The sequence below is a fragment of the Diabrotica undecimpunctata genome, chromosome 7 (assembly GCF_040954645.1).
Source record: "Diabrotica undecimpunctata isolate CICGRU chromosome 7, icDiaUnde3, whole genome shotgun sequence".
Taxonomy (NCBI): domain Eukaryota; kingdom Metazoa; phylum Arthropoda; class Insecta; order Coleoptera; family Chrysomelidae; genus Diabrotica; species Diabrotica undecimpunctata.
The window spans coordinates 135,820,110-135,840,338 of record NC_092809.1 but is presented as its reverse complement, the minus strand read 5'-3'; the positions used below and the strand labels follow the sequence as shown (position 1 = coordinate 135,840,338).

The 20,229-nt window shown below is 34.9% G+C and overlaps 1 protein-coding gene across 1 annotated transcript; it reads left to right on the top strand.

The window, feature by feature from the left end:
• Nucleotides 1–502: 502 nt before the first annotated feature.
• Snx16 (sorting nexin 16) lies at nt 503–19,438 on the top strand. Its single transcript, XM_072538283.1, has 5 exons — nt 503–842; nt 1,757–1,943; nt 15,102–15,410; nt 18,685–18,821; nt 19,247–19,438. Exons 1-5 carry the CDS (start codon nt 697–699, stop codon nt 19,311–19,313), a joined length of 846 nt encoding a protein of 281 aa, XP_072394384.1. The 5' UTR covers nt 503–696; the 3' UTR covers nt 19,314–19,438.
• The last annotated feature ends 791 nt before the right edge of the window (nt 19,439–20,229 follow it).

The following is a 20,229-nucleotide window of genomic DNA, read 5'->3' as shown; positions in this document are numbered from 1 at the left end:
AAAAGTTGGGATTTAATCTTAATTATCTCTTATTTAAATAACCTAATCTGAACTTATCATTCTATTGACAAAATAAAAAATTAATTTGTTGGATCTCTCAACATGAACCACAGAAAGAGGAAGATAAACAATCTCATTAAAAGTTTCTTCATTACATAGCATTATCAATATATTACTATTTAATTGAATATCTCTCATATCTTCATATCAATTTTTTAATGCACAGTTAGTTGAAATCGCACCTAACTTATTTTTGTCAAACTTTTAGAAAAAATAATAATAAGCCTAGACTATTAAGTTAATTATTTTATTGTTGGTCAACAGCAATTGAAAAAGAATATGAGGCTAAAGCCAAAGCCGCGTCTAGGTTGTTTTAATCCTTAAGTTTCTCAATATATAATTAAATTTATGTACACTATAGATTAAATTACTCCAAGTGCCACCGGAGTAATTAGTTCGAACACAGTGTGTTCTTTTAAACGTCAAAGTCAATTTTATTTTGTTTTTGTTCACTTTATTTGGTTTTGGTTTAATTAAATCATTATGATTTCGTTTTTTAGTTACAAACATCACTCTACTCTAATTTAAATATTTACATACTTTAAAACCAATCACTTCTAAATATATTAGTTAAATTTATTTATACAATGTCGCTTTAACAATATTATATTAGGTTCTAAATAATTTATTTTCAAAATGTGCGATAGTTCGACCAGTGCTAATCCAATTTCTTCCGAATATAATGTAACACCTAGTAGACGAGAACTAGAAAATAAATTTAGTGAAAAGACTGAAGATGCGGCTACAACAGATTCTGAAGAATATTTATCTGAACCTCTGAGGTAAGTTTTTTTTATTAACCTTACATTATTAATAGAAGTGTTTTTATACGGATATGCATCAATGGTCAAAAGCTCTTATTGTTAGATCAAAGCATTTGTTATTTAATAAGTAACAGAAGCTTCTAGATACAAATGTACACCATCAGTCAGATGTATTTTAATTTGAACAGAATTAAGCAGAAATGAAAATTTGAGTTATATATAAGTAATATTGCCATGAAATATGTAAAAAATTTACTTGGCATTAAATGAGACCCATAAGTTTTACTATTAACCATACTTAGTTCATGTTTTTACATGATTCTTTCAGAGCCTATAAAGATTTCTGAAATAAAACATGAAATCTAGACAATAAACTAGACAAGACAAGGAAATAAACTTACTTTAACCAGTTGAAACAGGTACAATTTTTGAAAATAAAAATACATATTCTAATAGGTTACAGTTGCCACTGCAATATGAACTACATGCATGCAACAAGTTGGTTACATACCTCTAAAGAAAAAAAAAAACTAGATCAGTTACAATTTGAATTCAGAAACACAAGATAAAGAAACTTGATTTAAATCCCTGAAAGAATGTTACCTACTATTTGTGTGCAAAGGTTTTAAAGACATTGCAATTCTAAATGGATGAGATATTATCTTTGAAAAGTGTTTCTATCTGTCAAAATTTTTAATAAAGTTGAGGAACTCAAAAAAATATGAAGTTTTGACCTATAATACCTGATACAAATTTTATCTAGAATCTTATGCAAAATCTAAAAATGCAATAATTGTCCTGTTTTTACGACTTTTTTAATTATTTACGGGAATACGGGAATGGAGATATTAACAGTTTGAAGTCCCCCTGTATGTATATGTTCCTGAAAAGGACTAATATCACAAGATCGAATATGTCTACATGTTTTTCAGGTATAAGAACTTCCAATACTCTGCACAGTCCAGTATCTCTAATATAACTTTATCAGTTCAAAATTCAAGAATTGAAGAAGAAAATGGTAACTGTTTCCCACAGATTCCCAATGGACTTATATCATTTAATAATATACAGATTCCCATTGTAGGATATGAGATTATGGAAGAGCGTGCTAGATTTACAGTAAGTATAGCTTGATAGTGGTAAACATTTTTTGTTTAAATCTTTGTGTTTTAAACCATTATCTCTCTTATAAGCCGGGTACACACATACCAGTAAATTGGGAAAGTAGCTGGCATGCCAGTTGCTGGCATAGGCCAGTAACTGGCAAGCACAAAACACATTTGCTAGTAATTTGAATGCCAGTAGCTCGATTGCCTATACTGGCGAGGCGAAAAAGCAGGGTAGATTTTTACACATGCCAGTGCTAGTAAACAATCGAGTGGTTTTCATAAGTACTTGTTTTGTAATTAATAAGGTATTCAGAATGAAATAAACAAGCAAGTATTGCTGATGACCTCGGATATTGTTAGAAATTTAATAATGAATCCGAAGCGGAACTCAAAAAAGAGAAAAATTTGAGATTTGGGTGTGTAAGCATTGTCACGGGCTATTTTATTTTTATATAGAGGTGATTTAGAATTCCAAACACACTCCAATTCTCTCTCTCTCTCTCTCTCTCTCTCTATATATATATATATATATATATATATATATATATATATATATAGCAATAAATTTGATGGTTTATTCATCACCCCAATGAAACATTTTTTAAATTAACAAGTTTAAAAATAAAACGATCAATTTTTATCATTAACATAACCGATCTGACAATTCTCTGCTAGCTACTGGCATGCCTGTAGCGGTAGCGGGCGTCTACAGATGCCAGTGACACTCTCCACGCATGCGCCTTGCATCTTACAGCATGCTACTAGCAAGAAAAATCAAATTCTTTGCGATTAGCTAGCATTCCAGGAACTAGCATGCCAGTTAATGTACACACTTACCAGTTTGGGGACAGTAGCTGGTGCTTGCTAGGTACTGGTATGCCATTGTGCTAGTAACAGGCATGTGTATGTCTGGCTATACTTTCCACTCAGGTTTTGTTCTTAATGCAAAGAAAACACTCGGACCCAGCAATTTTTATTTTTAGATGGACATATTTTGTAAATATAATCATTCTCAAATTTCAACCCCCAAAGCGTGGGTGGTCGTCACCTCTAAAATCTTGAATCAAAAGGGATAACGTATGATTTATAATGTTAAAGGTTATTTATTTGTTGTTTTGGTGCCTATCCTCTGTGGATGTTTGCAATCACGTTGGTCCATACAACTGTATTGACAGCTGCTCTAAATAGATGTATGGTAGTCATTTATGCCCACTGTCTGATGTTCTTCAACCACGATGTCCTTCTGAGCCCTTGAGATCTTTTGCCTTCTATCTTGCCTTGTAAAATTAGTTGAATTAGTTGATACTTCTCATTGCGGATCACATACCCTAAGTATGTCATCTTTCTGATATTCATGATACGCATAATTTCCAGATCTTTATTCACACGTTGGATGACGGTGTTGTTTGTAACATGATGGATATAGGAAATTCTGAGCATGCGGGGGTAGTCCCACATTTCCAAGACTTCCAAACTACTATATTTATTCATTATTTTGACATCAATATATAAGAATGACAATAAGCATGCAGCCACAAATACTACGACTACTTGTTATAGAAAACGACGTCATCGAAACAGTGAACGAATTTATATACCTGGGAGAGCTCCTTGGAGCTACCTGGGAATTTGCACGGCCAACAGATGCTATTTTGGGCTCAATCTGCTCCTTAAATCCACAATTATATCGAGAAATACAAAAATAAAACTCTACAAAACAATAATACTCCCAGTCCTAACATATGGTTCAGAAACCTGGACACTAACAAAAAATAATGAAAACATGTTAGGATGTTTCGAAAGAAAAGTACTAAGGCGAATTTATGGAGCAGTGAATTACAATGCAGTGTGGAGAAGACGATACAAATTCGGACTTTATAGAATATACCAGGAACCAGATATCGTAAAACATATTAAGATAGGATGTCTGAGGTGGATAGGGCATGTAATGGGGATGGAACAAAAGGACCCATCTAGAAAAATGCTCCTTGATAGACCCATTGGTCAGAGAAGAAGAGGAAGACCTAGAACAAGGTTCCTCGATAACATCGATGAAGACATGAGAAATATGGGAATACATGCTTGGTGGAGAAAGGCGATGGATAAGGACGACCATAGAGAGATTCTTAGGGAGGCTAGAACCCACGTAGGGATGTAAAGCCAGAATGATGATGATGATATAAGAATGACCTGTAGTATTTATGATAAAGATGCCAATTAAAATTACTATTATGAAAATTTCACCCGAAACGTTTAATAGAGTGATAGCAATGAATTTTTTAAAATATGTTTGTGAAAAAATTCTATACAATAGAATTTTTAATAAATAATTTTTTAGTGCATAAAAATCTTTCATAGCAATTTTTTTCCACAGTAGTTTTCCATATTTCTCGTTGGATGTAGTTACAAGTTGATGTTTTTGCAAAATATATTGTTTGTTGTGGATCCTTGCATCAGTGGTTACAAAATAAGCACATGATAAATTGACCATTTGTATATATAAGAACTAGTTTGTTTTCATTTATGTATTTAAGATAACTGCCGATTTATTTTATATTTTTGTTATAGTTAATTATAGAAATTTATAAAATACTAATTAATTCATAATATCGTTTATCTAACAATATATAAACAAATTTTGACAATACTGTTTTCATAAAATAGTCTACTGACAAAATGTGACTGATGTATTGAAAAACCTACTGTAGAAGCAGACAATATTTGCAATATTTGCAACTTCAAAATATTCTCTTCTAAATTGGACACATTTATCACAAAGAACCTGCAATGCCTCTAGACATTTAAACAAATGTTTATCTTGCTCTATAAACCAAGCCTCCACAGCTTTTATCACCTTTTTCTTAGGAGAAAATTTACAAACCTGTGACTGCATTTAATAGGATGCAGTTGCATTGTCTTTCTCTTATTCTTCTTCTTCTTTTTATGTAGACATGACTCTGTCTGTTTTTCAATGTGCCTACAGTAAGTTGTCGTTCCATCGTTTTCGTGGTCTTCCTACTGATCGCCTTCCTATTGGGGAACCGTCTCTTGCCGTCTTTATTACTCTATTTGTTGTCATTCGGCTTATATGATCGTTCCAATCTACTCTTCTGTTTCTTATCCAGTTCTTGATGTTCTCCAACTTGCATATCTGTACTTCTAGCTCTGTCCCATAGTGTCTTACCATCAATTTTTCTAAGTGTTTTCCTCTCTGCTGTTTCTAACATCCTTTTTTCCTCTCTGTGTCAGGTCGTGTTTCTAACGCGTATATCATTGTTGGTCTGATGACTATTTTGTAAATTCTGCCTTTCATTTCTTTCTCGATATTTTTATTTCTCCATATTGTTTCATTCAGGCAACCTGCGGCTCTGTTTGCTCTATTCACTTGATCTTTTACTCGAGTTTCGAGCTTTCCGTAGTTAGATAATGTGATGCTTAGATATTTAAACTCCATCTCTTGTTCTATTATCTGACCTTCCAGCTCCACTTTACATCTTAGTAAATTTTCTGTTATAACCATGCATTTTGTCTTTTTTGGGGTAATTAACATGTTAAATTTTCTGGCGGTTATATTAAATTGGTGCAGCATACATTATTAATCATCTTCACTTTGAGAGAGTAGTATTACCTCGTCTTCATAGCAGATCATTTTAAGTTGTTTTTCTCCCATTTGGCATCCTTTTTTAGTCCTTACTTTTTTATTATTTCATCCATAATAAGGTTGGACACTAGAGGGAATCTCCCTGTCTTATCCTATTGCCAGCTTCAATAGGGTCGGTTAGTTCTTCTTCTACTTTTATTGTATTGTTTTGGTAGATATTTTCGATCGTTTTGATTATTCCTAGAGGTATCTCTCTTGCGTACAAGAAGTGGATAACGTCTTTTAATTTGACCCGGTCAAATGCCTTCTTAAGGTCCACGAAACACAGATATGCCGGTGTGTTGTTTTCTAATGATTTCTCTTGCACTTGCCGTGAATATGCCGCATATAAATATATCGTCGGTGTATGATCTTCCAGACTTAAAACCTTGTGGTTCTTCTGCTAGTGTTATAATTTCATTCAGTTTATTTATTATCAGTTTGGTTGTTAATTTTAGTGTTGTGTTTAATAAATTAATTCCTCTGTAATTTTCTAAGTCCGATCTGTCTCCCTTTTTGAAGAGAGGTATTAGGATGCTTGATCTCTATTTTTGATGAATTCTGTTTTGTTCTATTATTTTTTGGATTAGTTTTAATAGTTGTTTGGTCAGATCGGGTCCTCTGTTCTTTAGGAGTTCGTTCGGTATTCTGTCCTTTCCTGGTGATTTTCTATTTTTTAATTTCCTTAATGCTTTCTTTACCTTTTCCGCCTCAATATTTATTTCTTAATTTGTCGTCACCTGGTGTTGGTGGTTAGTTTTCTTCACCTTTAGCAAATAGGGATCGAAAGTAGTCTATCCATGTTTCCTTCTGAATGTGTTTCGTTTTTATTACTTCGTTCATCTCTTTTATTTGTCTTCTGACTTCCTAGGATAGACTTCCTTCTGGACGTTGGCCACATTCAGTATATGCCCTGCTTGACCCAAACTGGGGCTTGCTGAGTCCTTAGCATTCAGGAGCCCCCGGACTTTATTTATGTTGACACGGATTCCTTGATGGACGTGGGGTCTGGATTTGCTTGGGCTTTATAAAATGCAAACCAAATAGTGATACTGCCTTCCAATGTCTGCCGCCGTTTATTCTTTTTAAAGTGAGATGGGCTGGGGGTAACCTGCAGTGTAGCGGAACGGTGACTCGCTAGCAAGTTGAAAGCACTCGAGCACATCGCATCCGCCTCCTAAAAACAGACATTCAATATTTCTGGACGGGGGGTTCCCCAGACACCCCGGTGAGGTCGTAACTATGACTCTCTTAACATACATAATCTATAATTAACTACAGGAAGCACAGAAAGATATTTGACATCAATCTAAATCTATCAGAATTTTTTCACATTAAAATATGTGAAATAATCCTTTTTTGTTGTAGCCACTGCCTCAATTAACTCTTTTTGCTCAGATTTATATTGTGGAAACTTACTGTTGGAAAAATGTTATGTCTCCTATAATGAAAATATCGTTTTGAAATAAGGTTGTGTAATGTAATGTTACACCAGGGTGCACTATTTTGTCGAAAAATATTTTTTATTGTTTTTACTAAGGCTATTTAAGCAAATTCTTATGATTTCACAAAAGGAAATGGGTTAATTTCACTTTTTGGAGTGTCCAGTTGCCTTCTAAATTGCTCTCTGTTTATATAATGTTACTGTATAAACTTCTCAGTAGACTTACATGATGAATTTATCAATTTTAATTACTGGATGTGGTAATCATCTAAACCCTCATCCACTATGTACAGCTTTACCATCACACAATATTTAACTTAATACAAGTAGCTGAGTGGTACGTGAGTTTAGTAGGAACAGTATTGTTTAGTATCTTAAAACCATTGTAAGTGGTCGTTTGACTTACAATTTTTCTGTTAAAATCTCTTGGATCAGGTCTATATTAAAGTTACAAACTATCCAGATTGGTATTCTTTTGTTCATAAACATGTTTAATGCTATATGCACTACTCCCAAAAGATCATTGTTATGGAAATCATGAGGCCCCTATCCTCCACTCGCTATGAGATTCCTATCAATATGTAAGAGCAGTATTGATCTATATATCTCAGAATATTGAAAACAGTTCTATATAAATATCCGTACACCTTCGCCTTCTTTGTCTCTACACACATACACTGAATTATATCCATTCAGATTAAAATATCGTTCTTCACCTGCTGTCAAAAAGAGTTCAGCTCCTATAATAACAACTACCAACACTTCCAGTTTTAGAATGTTATTCCTTATTAATTGAGCATGTAGGTAAAGTATACTTAACTCAATACTATTACTACATTGAACTTTATAAAACCTAAATTGAATTTGTAGTTTGTAGAATTGAATTGTCGTTATACATTAAATGTTGCGATATCAAATAAGAAATTTATCGAATTCGGATTCTGCATGTACATGTTTTGTAAAATATGTTTACTATTTGAGAGATAAGAGGAAATATTAGAGACTGGAATAGATCAAATCACAGGAAACAGATCCTTAAAAATAACAATGAAGACAAAAGTTTGTCACACAAAAGAGAAGAATGAAGCGTTTTAAAGTATCTAAATTTTATGTATTACTTATTTCGAATCAAACTGTAGATATATTTTATACTCGAGCAATTTATGTATATGACATTTATATATTTCTTATAACTGGACCATATCAAAGCAGTTAATAATTCAATTAAAGCCGATCATCAGACTGTAACAAAGTGTAGGTAAAAAGCTGTGATTAAAAGTTTTTAGGTATACCGTTAATGTGTTTCTAGGAATTAGGTTCAACATAATTTAACGATTCTTAATGAATTTATTTTCTTTTTTTTTACATCAAAATAGTAAATGTTAAGTTGACCATATTGTTTTTAATTATAACGTCGAATTGGGTCGTTTAGTTATATCTTTAAAGGATTATATTACAAAAAGAATCGACGTTAGATCTATTTTAGGAGGTGAAATGAATCAAACACTTGTCCAAAAATTAAAATTTTGACAAATCAAGAAAAATTGCCCAGCTTGAATTTATTTCCAATCTTCGTGGTAATGTTCGTGGATTAACAATATGAAACAACCTTATGTGAAGAAGACGGACTACAAGAACAGGACACTATAAGATGTATCTTATATTCTATTAAATAATTTTTATAAAAATGTAAATAAGAAAAACAAGCATATACCCATTAGATAGCTCTGTACATATATTTATTCGACCTATTTTACTTCTTTTAAACATTTTACATACAGTACTTATTCAATTTTCGCATTAGCTAGTTGCTTACTATTCAAAAACACAACTCACCTCAATTACTATTCAATTATGCTTTTAGTCGTTTGAAAATTGCATGCAAATTAGATGACACAGTTGGTTTAATGTATTGGTTCGATTATTATCAGGTGAAATGTGTTAGTGTTTCCGAGAAAATGCTACAAACATAGCTTTCATGACGCTGTTATTTAAAGAAAAGGATCGTTCATGCTAGGAAGCCAATATAGAGTTACTCATTGAAAATAGGACAATAGAAATATCTACAGATAAAAGATGTTGCTCTAATGATATAACAATACACTTCTTGTTTCCACAGTTTAAATAAGCGTTTGACAAATTAAGTAAATAAAATATTTATAGGGAAGTTTCAAAATATTAAAATTAATATTTTAAATGTTAAATAAATATTTTTCCACTACAGTGATTAGACTTGAAAATTACATCGTGACAAGTGTATTTTGATCTCATCTTTGATCGTGATTTTTATTATTCAATCATGTGTGTCCACTACTTCATCTAATGGTTTCCAGAGTTTTTTCATCATGTAGAGTTGTTAAACAGTTTATTGTGTTATCACCTTTAGATGAGATGCACCTGTGATGTTCTCTATATGTTTTCTACCTTCGTCGTTCTTTACATGTCTTACCGATTGTCTTTACCGATTCCCATGCCTATATATGCATAATTCCCGATATAATTCTATTTGTGGAAGCGAAGCTTTTATATTGAAGTTGTATTACTTTTTTCTCTACAGTAAAATGCTGAGGCGAGCGTCACGGAACTAGCGTCACAAGATAGCACCTTCACGGGTAACGGAACTAGCGCCACAAGATGGCGTCGTCACGGGTAGCGTCACAAAATAGCGGTTCTTTACATCGATTCACCATTCTCGATCAATTCGTTTCTAGTTATCATAATATATTTATTCCAAGCAGGTTTAAATTAAAAATTGCATGAAAAATAACTAACAAAATACAGACATTAAATCGACTCATCCAGCAAAGACTGTACTAACTCATTTTTTAAAGTTTTCGTATAATGCAAGATAAAGTTTTAATTAATGCCAAAAATCGGGGGTTCTTATTTACTAAATTGTTTTTATATTTATCCATTGTGTTTACCATATTGTTCCGTTTCTGCTTTTAAATATGTCAATTTTGTTTCTTTAAAAAATTTGTTTCTAAAAAATTAAAAGAACATCTGTCACAATGCATCAGATGCTGACTTTATGGTCACACAAGATCCTTTTATAAGATAGGCGAACACAACACAAAACATACAGATTGAAAATGCGCAAATTCAGCCAAATAATTATACTGACATCTATCTAATTATAAATTAACTTGAAAACATTATTACTAGAATAGCAGATAGATTAGACAATTTCTCAATCCGCCTGGCGGCATTCAAATCCAGAACCATTTAAATGGCTATTATACTTCAACTTGCAACATGGAATGCCAACGGTATGGCTCAACACAGCTTTATTTATGGCTCAACGCCTATGACTTTTTAGTTATAATACGGTACAATAATAACAGCATTGAGACCTGTTAACTCCAGCGTATCTCAAGGTCTCTCTCTTAGTCAACCATTTTCCATCCTGAATGTAGGTCTCTCCCAATTGCTTCCATCTTTCTCTATCTTTGCCTGCCACTGCTCTTATGTCATCTACCCATCTTTTTTGAACTTTACTTACTTTATCGTGTCCGGACATGTCATTCATAAAATTTCGGCCCAGTATCGGGCTACGTCGGTTCCATCTTTGTTGGCGAGCCACAAATCTTCGAGGGTACATCGATGAGGACAGTTTCTGCATGTAAGAAGATGTTCCATATTCTGTGTTTCTCCACAGTCACAGTTCACATCATCTTGGTCGATTTTTCCCCATTTTGCCATGTTTGATTTTACTGGAGCGACCCCCGTTCTTATCCGATTCATAGTTTTCCACGTTTTAAAGTCTAGGGACTGGCCGGTCCATTGAACCTGGGGAAGAGGAAAATACTCAGGCGGTTCATCCTGCACTGTTCCAAGGAAGCTTTTCCTAGATTTTAGTCGCTTTCGTGGTGTTCGAGCTTTTTATAGGGCATGCCGCTCGTCCGCGATCTGTTTAATTTTCTCTATGTGCTCTGCAACGCCTCTGCGTGTTGAGGGTTCTGCAAAACCCGCTGCTTTATATAGATTTGAGAGTGGCGTCGGTTTCATGCACCCCGTTACTATCCTGCATGTCTCATTTAGCGCAGTATCAACTTGTTTGGTGTGGGCAGATCTTCCCCAAACGGGGCACGCATATTCAGCAGTTGAGAAACACAGTGCCTGTGCCGTTGTTCTTAAAACGCCAGGACGTGCGCCCCATTTACTTCCCGTTAGCTTTCTGAGTATGCTGTTCCTAGTTGTTACTTTCCCTTTCGTTTTTATGCAATGTTGTCTGTAGGTGAGGGACCGGTCCAGAGTTACTCCAAGATATATAGGTTGGCTTGTGTGTTCTAATGTATTACCATTCCACACAATTTGGAGTTTTCGCTGGGCTTCCTTTGCGCGAAGGTGGAAAGCGCAGACTTGGGTTTTAGAGGGATTGGGTCTCAGGGAATTCTGCAGGTAGTACGCTGTCATTGTTTTTAATGCAGTTTCGAGTTTCTTCTCCACTTCTTCAAAACTATTTCCTTGAGCACATATTGCAAGATCGTCAGCATAGAGGAAGTGCTTGGTTTCGGTCGGCGTAGGTTGGTCGTTTGTATATATATTGAAGAGCATCGGTGCTAAAACACTTCCCTGTGGAAGGCCATTTTTTTGAACTCTCCACCTACTTACTTTACCCTCCAGCATAACGAAAAAACGTCTGTTTTGCAGTAAGGAATATACTACCTTACCCAGATGGTGGTCATTTAGAGTGTCGTATAATTTGTGGAGCAATGTTTTGTGCCTTACTGTGTCATAGGCTGCTGTCAAATCTACGAAAGCAGCCCCTGTTATAAGTTTTTCTTCAAATCCCTCTTCAATGTGTTCTGTTAGTGCGAGGACTTGGCCGGTGCAAGATTTGCCGGGTCTGAATCCTCCTTGTTGTGGGATGAGGTGCTTGTCGACATTTTTTTCTATTCTGGCGAGTATGAGTCTCTCGTATAGTTTAAAAAAGTGACACAACAGCGAGATAGGTCTGTAGCTACTGGAGTTTTCTGGGTCCTTTCCTGGTTTTAGCAAGGCTATTACTTTAGATTTCCTCCATGATTTTGGAATTTCGCAGGTTTTGCAGCACGTGTTATAAAATTGCAAGATCCAGTTTTTTGCTCCTTGGCCTAAATGTTTTATTTGTTCACTGCATATATCATCCACACCTGCAACTTTCCCGTTTTTTAACCTGTTCATACCGTCGTGGAGTTCTTTTAGTGTAAAAGGAGTACCTAGGTGGTTTGTCTCCGAGTCCAATCTTCTTCTAGTGTTTGGGCTCTTATATCGGTTCGTAGTTCTTCCATTCATAAGGAGTTGAGCAGCGACTTGGTTTGCTGTAACCTTGCAAGGTGGTTTATGTTCTTTTGGATCACCGCTAAGTTTTTTTACAAGGTTCCATGCTATTTTGCTACTATGTGTCATGTCCATTTTTCCAGGGTCTCAATCCACTTTTCCTGTCTGGCTTGACTTAGCTGTTGGAGTAGTACTGCTCCGCAGTCAACCGTTTCTTGGCTAAAAGGGTCAGTGGAATAGAGGGTTTCGTATGTTCTCATCAGTTCTTTGGACTCGCTGGACATCCCGGGAACATATTGTTGTCTACATCCTCTGGGGATAGCTTTTCTAGACACATTTTTGAGTACCTCTACAAATTTTTCATAGTTCTTTACTTTTGGTTCAAGACTTAACAGCTCAGAATCTAGCATGTCTGCATACTTTTGCCAGTTTGCCTTTTTGAAGTTAAATCTCCTTCTGAATGGAATAGTTTGTGGTCTATGCTGAGTTTTTGGTATGGGGCCATATACTACTTTGGTACATCGGTCTTCGAGGTTGTTACTTGAAAAACAGATATCCGGGTTATATCCTCTTTTCCAGACTTTACTCTGAAAAGATGGTGGAAGCTTAGGATCATGGATTAACGTGAGGCCACTCGTTTCGGCCCATGCTTCTACTGCGTCTCCATTTGCGTCCGAATTTGCATAGCCCCAGATGTTTGCCATCTAATGTGGTATGGTCCGGTGTTGGAAGGATTAGCCGTCTACTAGTAGACGTTTCCAGGGGACGCCGTCAATAGTGCTTACTTTATAGTTGATGTGGCACTACCGATCTCGTGGAGGCTCCTTCCTTGTCCCCCATCTTTTTTGAAGTTTTCCCATGCTTCTTGTTGTCGTCCTTGGTCTTCATTCTGGAATTTTCCGTGTCCACCTGTTGTCATTATATCGGGCTACGTGACCTGCCCAGCGCAATTTCATTTTTGTAAATTCTTTCAAAATATCTTGTCTATCAGTGAATTTCCAAGCATGATTCGTTCCATTGCTCTTTGCGTTGTTTCTAATTTTTTATCAGATTTTTTGGTAAGGGCTACTGTCTCCAAGCAGTAGGTACAAACTGGTAGTATGCATGTGCTATACACCTTTTTCTTTAAATTTACAGAAATGGAGGTGTTTTTCAAGATATATGCTAGTTTGCCGAGAGCGCCCCATGCCAGTTGTGTTCTTCTTTTAATTTCAGCATCTTGATTTGGTTTTCCTAGTTTGATGACATGACCTAGATATACATAACGTTCAACATTTTCTATGGTATGATTTTGTATTGTTATATTTGTCTGGTCTCGGCTCAGTATTTTTGTTTTGCTGTAGTTCATTTTTAAGCCACCGCTCCTAAAACTGCATTTAATTGTTGTAACATATCCTTTAGTTCTTGGATATTATCGGCTATTAAAACTATGTCATCTGCGAATCTCAAGTGGTTTAAGTATGATCCGTCGACGTTGATACCCTTATTGTTCCATTCTAGTTTCTTAAAAATGTCTTCTAGAGCAAGGGTAAATAGTTTGGGAGAGATGGTGTCTCCTTGTATTACCAAATTCCAAGTATTAAAAATATATTTTGACATCATACAAAATAAAAGCGAAACGTGCAAATATAATGAAATGAAATGAAACTACGGATCATTATGTATGTACATTACTTTTACACTTTTACACTTAGATAAAAGAAACACGTAGAATACTGTGCTAAATATAGTTTTTATATTTATCATATCTTTATACGGCCAGAAAAATATATTTTGTCAAAAATTTGTAAGCCTACTTAATGTCGAGAAACATTAATCAGAACAAATAAAAATATTTATAAAATTTAAAAGGGAAATTCCTAGTGATAAAAAAATTTACAATGAAGTAAAAACTTCTTTTTGTATACTGGTATAAAATTTTATTATTAAATTTTTTTAAAAACAATCCAAAATAGATTTATAAATTTTCAGAACATTCTCAGTGAAAAACGTCTATATATTATTTGAAATTAGCCACATGATGAGGCCAGATGACCTTTAAATTATTTGAGTAAATAACATTGTAATTAATAAGACACCAGGTCGATGATAAAGGATTACATTTTTAAGGGAACGTACAATTTTCCAGCTGGAAAAAGGGAACCTTATGCCCTGAGAGTTAATAACCAACTATTACCCCTAAGGGCATAAGGCACTCCATATTTTCTAAAATCTGAATTTTCGTCACTTTCGGAAAACTTTCCATTTTAAGCAAAATTATTAGCGTTCACGCCGTTCACCTATAAAACTTGACCTATAAAATAAAACTTTTTTTTGCGGTTTTGTAAATTATTTTATTAGAAAGTTAACATTAAAAAGTATACATCATACCAAAAAAATGAGAGTTTGTTAGTTAAAATCGGTCCACTGTCCAGAGATATCTCTTCGAATATAGGGTAAAAAGGGCTATTTTTGACCATTTCGAGGGGATATCTCAGGCCAAGGAAAACCTAGAGCGTTAAAAAATAGCTATAGGCTACTTAAGGTACAATTAATGGTACATATACTAAAATTTGGTAAAAAGTGGGCGAAAAGTAAAAATATTGCTCATAAATGTATAGGTATATATATCCTTCGCCAACCATCAGAATTTTGTGAACTATGGACATGATTACGCGCTAAAGATCAGCGCTAAAGGTGCAGAAACTGCCGCATAGAAAAGGTTAAAATCTATGGAATCATTTACTACATTAGCAAATATTTTACTTATTGCTTAGATTTGTTTAATAAACTTTCAATTTTTTATCGTACTGTTCTCCTCCAATAGTTTTTATTTTTTTAAGGTATATAAGCTAAAAGTAGAAAACAAAGAAACTGGTGGCTTTTGGTACGTCTTCCGACGTTACACGGACTTCGTACGCCTGTGTACTAGATTAAGAACCAATCATCCTAATATAGTACAACATTTACCGAGAAAGAGATGGTTGAAGAATAACTTCGATCCTATCTTTTTAGAGGAGAGAGTTAACGGTCTCCAGGCTCTCGTCAATGCTATCTTAAGTGTACCTGAACTCATCGCTTCCCAAGAAATACAGGACTTCTTCTGTCTAAACGAACCTCCTGTGTATTCGGAAACTAGTGAAGAAACCAAAGTAGGTATCAAAATGGTTTTTTTATTTCTATTGTAACATATTTTTATTTCTACTGTAACTTCTCTACAATTACCCATGTTGATACAGGTAATTCTAGAGATGTAAACTGGTAAGTATAAAAGAATCAGATGGGTTCAGTTATGAATAGTAGTACAATAGGACTTTGTTGAGGTTTGTTATTGCGATATGTTGTGGACTTGTTCAATGGTATATATTTAACTGGAATATTTTCAAAAGAATGGTTCATCTTCACCTTTGTCACCATTCCAAAGAAGTCCCGTCCTATCAGCTGTGATGGTTACCGGCTTATAAGCCTACTGCCCTACGAATTATACATACCAGAATTTACAGCAAATGTGAAAATGAAACGTTACGTTCGCAGTTAGGGCTCCGCAATGGTTTGGGAACCATAGAAGTCATGTTTGCCTTTAATGTACTGGCACGGAGATGCACAGATGTCAGCCAAGAGAACATTGATTAATTGTTCAAATGATATGAAGATTATACTGGGGACAAGCGGCAAAGATAAAACTTGAAGGCTCCCCGTCAGAGGTAATAAGTATTCAGAAGGGTGTACGATAAGGATGTATTCTCTCGCCGATAATATTTAATTTATACTCTGAATATATTTTCCACTAAGCATTAAAAGATAAGTCAGCTGGAATAGCGATAAATGGATTTCTTGTCAACAACATTAGATATGCTGACGATACAGCTGCAATAGCCAACAATATGGGAAACCTCCAGAGACTCTTTGATAAAGTATTTATGGTTAATATGACGCATAGCTTACATATCAATATCAGGAAATCCAAAATGATGGTCGTTTAAAAAAAAATTAAAAATAATTGTGAACAATTAGTTTTTAATGGAGAAGCCATTGAGCGGGTTTGTCAACGAGACTAACCAACATTCAAAAGAAATTCGTTCAGATATTGAACAAGCACGGGTTGCGGTCGTCAAAATAAAAAACTTTTGACAGCACCGTTTCTTTCTATGACTCCAACAATTAGAATTATTAGATGGTATGTGTTTTCCATACTCTTATACGGTGTCGAAAGCTGGACGCTAAATAAGGAACTCCTTAAAAATATAGAGGACTTTGAAATGTGGGTCTACAAACGCGTTCTCAGAATCTCCTAGACGGATAGAGTCACAAATCAGAGAGTGCTGGAAAGACTGAATATTTAACCTGAAATTATATTTACTATCAAGAAGAAAAAACTTGGTCACATCTCTACAGGCATAATATATGACTTCCTACAGCTTATAATGCAAGGAAAGATCGTTGGACGAAGGAGCGTGAGGCGTAGAAGAATTTCTTGGCTGCGAAACCTTCGCGAATAGTTCCGAGAGACATCGGTTAAATTATTCCGTCGAGCAGTTTCGAAAGTGCAAATAGTCAGTTTGATCAGCAACCTCCACAGGAGACGCTGAGTTCAAGAAGACTGCGATATTTAATACAAATGACATCATTAAAAGAAAATTCCTAGTGGTTGGCTATGTCTATAAAATAAAAAAGAAGTATAAAAAATTATTTTTTATAGTACTTAGGTATGTATATTTAAATGTAAAAAGATTATTAAGTTGAATCAAAAAGTTTTCGGTCCTATCCCAGTGATTCTTGTTCATGCAATGCGTAGAGGACCAACAAGTTTGAAAACCTTTGATTAATAGATTAAATTTTAAATTAAAAAGTAATGGCATATCGTCGATGATTAAAGAATGGACCAAAAGAGAACTGCTTCTTTTCATCTGCCATACCGGTATCGCACATTTAGCGTTATCTCTTTTTGAGTTAAAAAGACAGATGTTAATATGTGATCAAGATATTCCCTTTTACACATGTTCTGCTTAAGCGTCTCCACAGATTTTTTTTGGTCTTCTTCTCTTACTGATTCTTAATTTTATCATTTTTGGTCGTTCCGCTCATCTATCTAAGCATATGAATTTCCGCCACATGCATTTGTTGTTCGTTTTTGTTATTATCACTATTATCATTCTGGCTTTAAAACTCTGCGTAGGTCCTAGCCTGCTTAAGAATTTCTCTCCAGTCGTCCCTATCCATCGCCTTCCTCCGCCAAGCATGTATTCCCATATTTCTCATGTCTTCATCGATGTTATTAAAGAACGTTGTTCTGGGTCTTCCACTTCTTTTTTAACCAATGGGTCTATCAAGGAGCGTTTTTCTAGCGGGGTCATTTTGTTCCATCCGCATTACATGTCCTATCCAACTCAGACGTCCTAGCTTAATATGTTTTACAATATGTAGTTCCTGGTATATTCTATAAAGTTCGAAGTTGTATCGTCTTCTCCACACTCCATTGTCATTCACTGCTCCGTAGATTCGCCTTAGTACTTTGTTTTCGAAACATCCCAGCACGTTTTGATTACTTTTTGTTAGAGTTCAGGTCTCTGAACCATATGCGGTAGTATTATTTACAGTGTTAAGGCACTCTTATCTATACAAATTCGTTCACTGCTTTGATGACGTCGTCTTCTATAACAAGTGGTCTTAGGATTTGTGGTTGCGTGCTTATTTTTATATACTTCATTTTGTTGGTATTTATTATTAAACCCATTTTTGTAGATGATTTTTTAATGCTACATACGCCTCTCGTACAGAGTTTTCCGTTCTCCCAACAATATTGATATCATCAGCATAGGCAAGGATTTGCACTGATTTATTATATATTGAACCAATGTTTGTGATTTGTGACATACGTATTACTTTTTGCAGAGCCAGATTAAACAGTATACAGGAGAGGGTCTCCCTGGCGCAGCCCGTTATTTATTTTAAAAGCTTCCCACTGAATTCGTACCCTACATTCAACTTTTTCAAGAGTTAGTTTTGTTAAATTTACCAACTGATTTGGTATTACTAGCTCTTTCACTGCTTTGAACATTTCTCTTCTATTCATAGAGTCATAGGCTGCATTGTAGTCGATAAATATATGATGAGTATCAACGTTTTTATTTTTAACTGCACAAAATTCAGTTCCTTACGTCATAGCAGGTCCTATCGCCGTTTTATAGAATTTTCCTTTCAGTTTCATTGGAATCTTTCAGTCACACAACATACCACTCGTTTTCTTCTACTTCATCCATCGCACCGTAACTACTACATGATACTCCGAGTCATAATACACTTAACAATTACTTTATTTTGTGTTTTAAGTACTTGGTTTACTACGTTTAGAACTTTTCTACTATGGTCTAGATGTAACGGAATTTCTTTATTGTAGAAGAATTTGACGATTAATTTTGTTTTCAGGCAATATTCGAGGCCTTAGAAGAAACCATTAGTTATCTCAAACAACAAGTCCGTGAAAAAGATGCTTCCATTGATTCCTTAGAAGTAAAGTTACATTCCTTATCGACGGAAAATGAAAATTTAAGAAAACTGATTAGGTAAGTTAAATAAAGTATTGTATCAGAAATATAAAAACTATCAAAATCACCACAATATTGCTTTATCTGTAATGTTTTGTATTTTAAATATACATTTCTCATCTTGTTACATTAACTCAGTACAATTGTGGCGATTTTGTGGGTTTGTTAGTGCTTAGTATGATTATCAGCGTGGCTAGTAAATCATGTTAGTTTGTCGCATTTTTTCTTATTTTGTGCTAACTGTAGTTTAACTGTCCCCTCTGCGTTAATCGAGTTGTATCATTGTATACGTGTATCATTCATGCTATATTACTCATAAAAGATTAAATTTTCAAATTCTAATTGATAACTTTAGTATTTTTAATCTCATACGAACAATGTTTTTTAATATAAATAAGTCTAACAATGTATTTGTTTTTGATGTTTTGTTTTACTTGTTCCAGTAATTCAATGATGAGTTGTCAGAAATGTCAGAAGGAATGTGAGAATATCCAAAAACTGTCAAAGTGATACCAATACTTTTCTCCTATTGTTAAAAATGAATTTTATGTGATCAAAGTTGACTAATTTGAATATTTTTTATGAGATATTTTTATTAATTTATATACTAAGAATAATATAAAGATCTACTTCTTTGCGATTGTTTTTTTTTCATGATAACCTTTAGTAATCAAAAGAAATAATAAAAAATGGTTATCAATATAAGTGCCTGGATGCTAGATTAACTGTGCCAGAAGTTAATGCATTGACCAATGATTAGTTGTTTTCGATGGATTTTTCTATAATCCCTTTTATGCAGTGGAGGTGGTCGTTAGTGCCAAAGTTTTTCTTAAAACCTGCCTGTTCGCTAGGTTGTTAAAAATCTAATTTTGTTTCCAGTCTATTTGTTTAAAATCCGCACAGAAAAAAGAAGGCACTGGAAAGAGCTGTGTGAAAAGCTAGATGAGGATATCTGGGGTCAGGGATACAAGATCGTCATGAAGAAGTTCCATGCGTATTCTCCTTACGAAATGCCTATGGGCAAGAAGCTTGAGGTAACAAGAGAGCTCTTTCCGGACGGCAGATGGCATGGTGTATGGAGGGATTAAGGAGTTGAGCGGGCTGTACCCTTTACCATGGATGAACTTGTCGAGGCATTGGGTTCACTCAAGACGCGTAGGTCCCCCGGACTGGATCAGATACCACCTGAGGCGGTGAAAGGTCTAGGACGGGCGGAGCCTGCGTGGCTTCTGGAACACATGAATGCACTGGTGGAAGTACAAACCTTTCCTGAGCCTTAGAGGACATCGAGGTTAATACTGCTCCCCAAGGCTAGGGAAAAGTATCGCCCCATCTGTCTTGAGGTGGTAGAGATAACGGCCTATCATGACACAAGTGAACAGAACAAGCCTGTTGTGAGTGGCATGCGCCTGTAGGACTGTGTCTG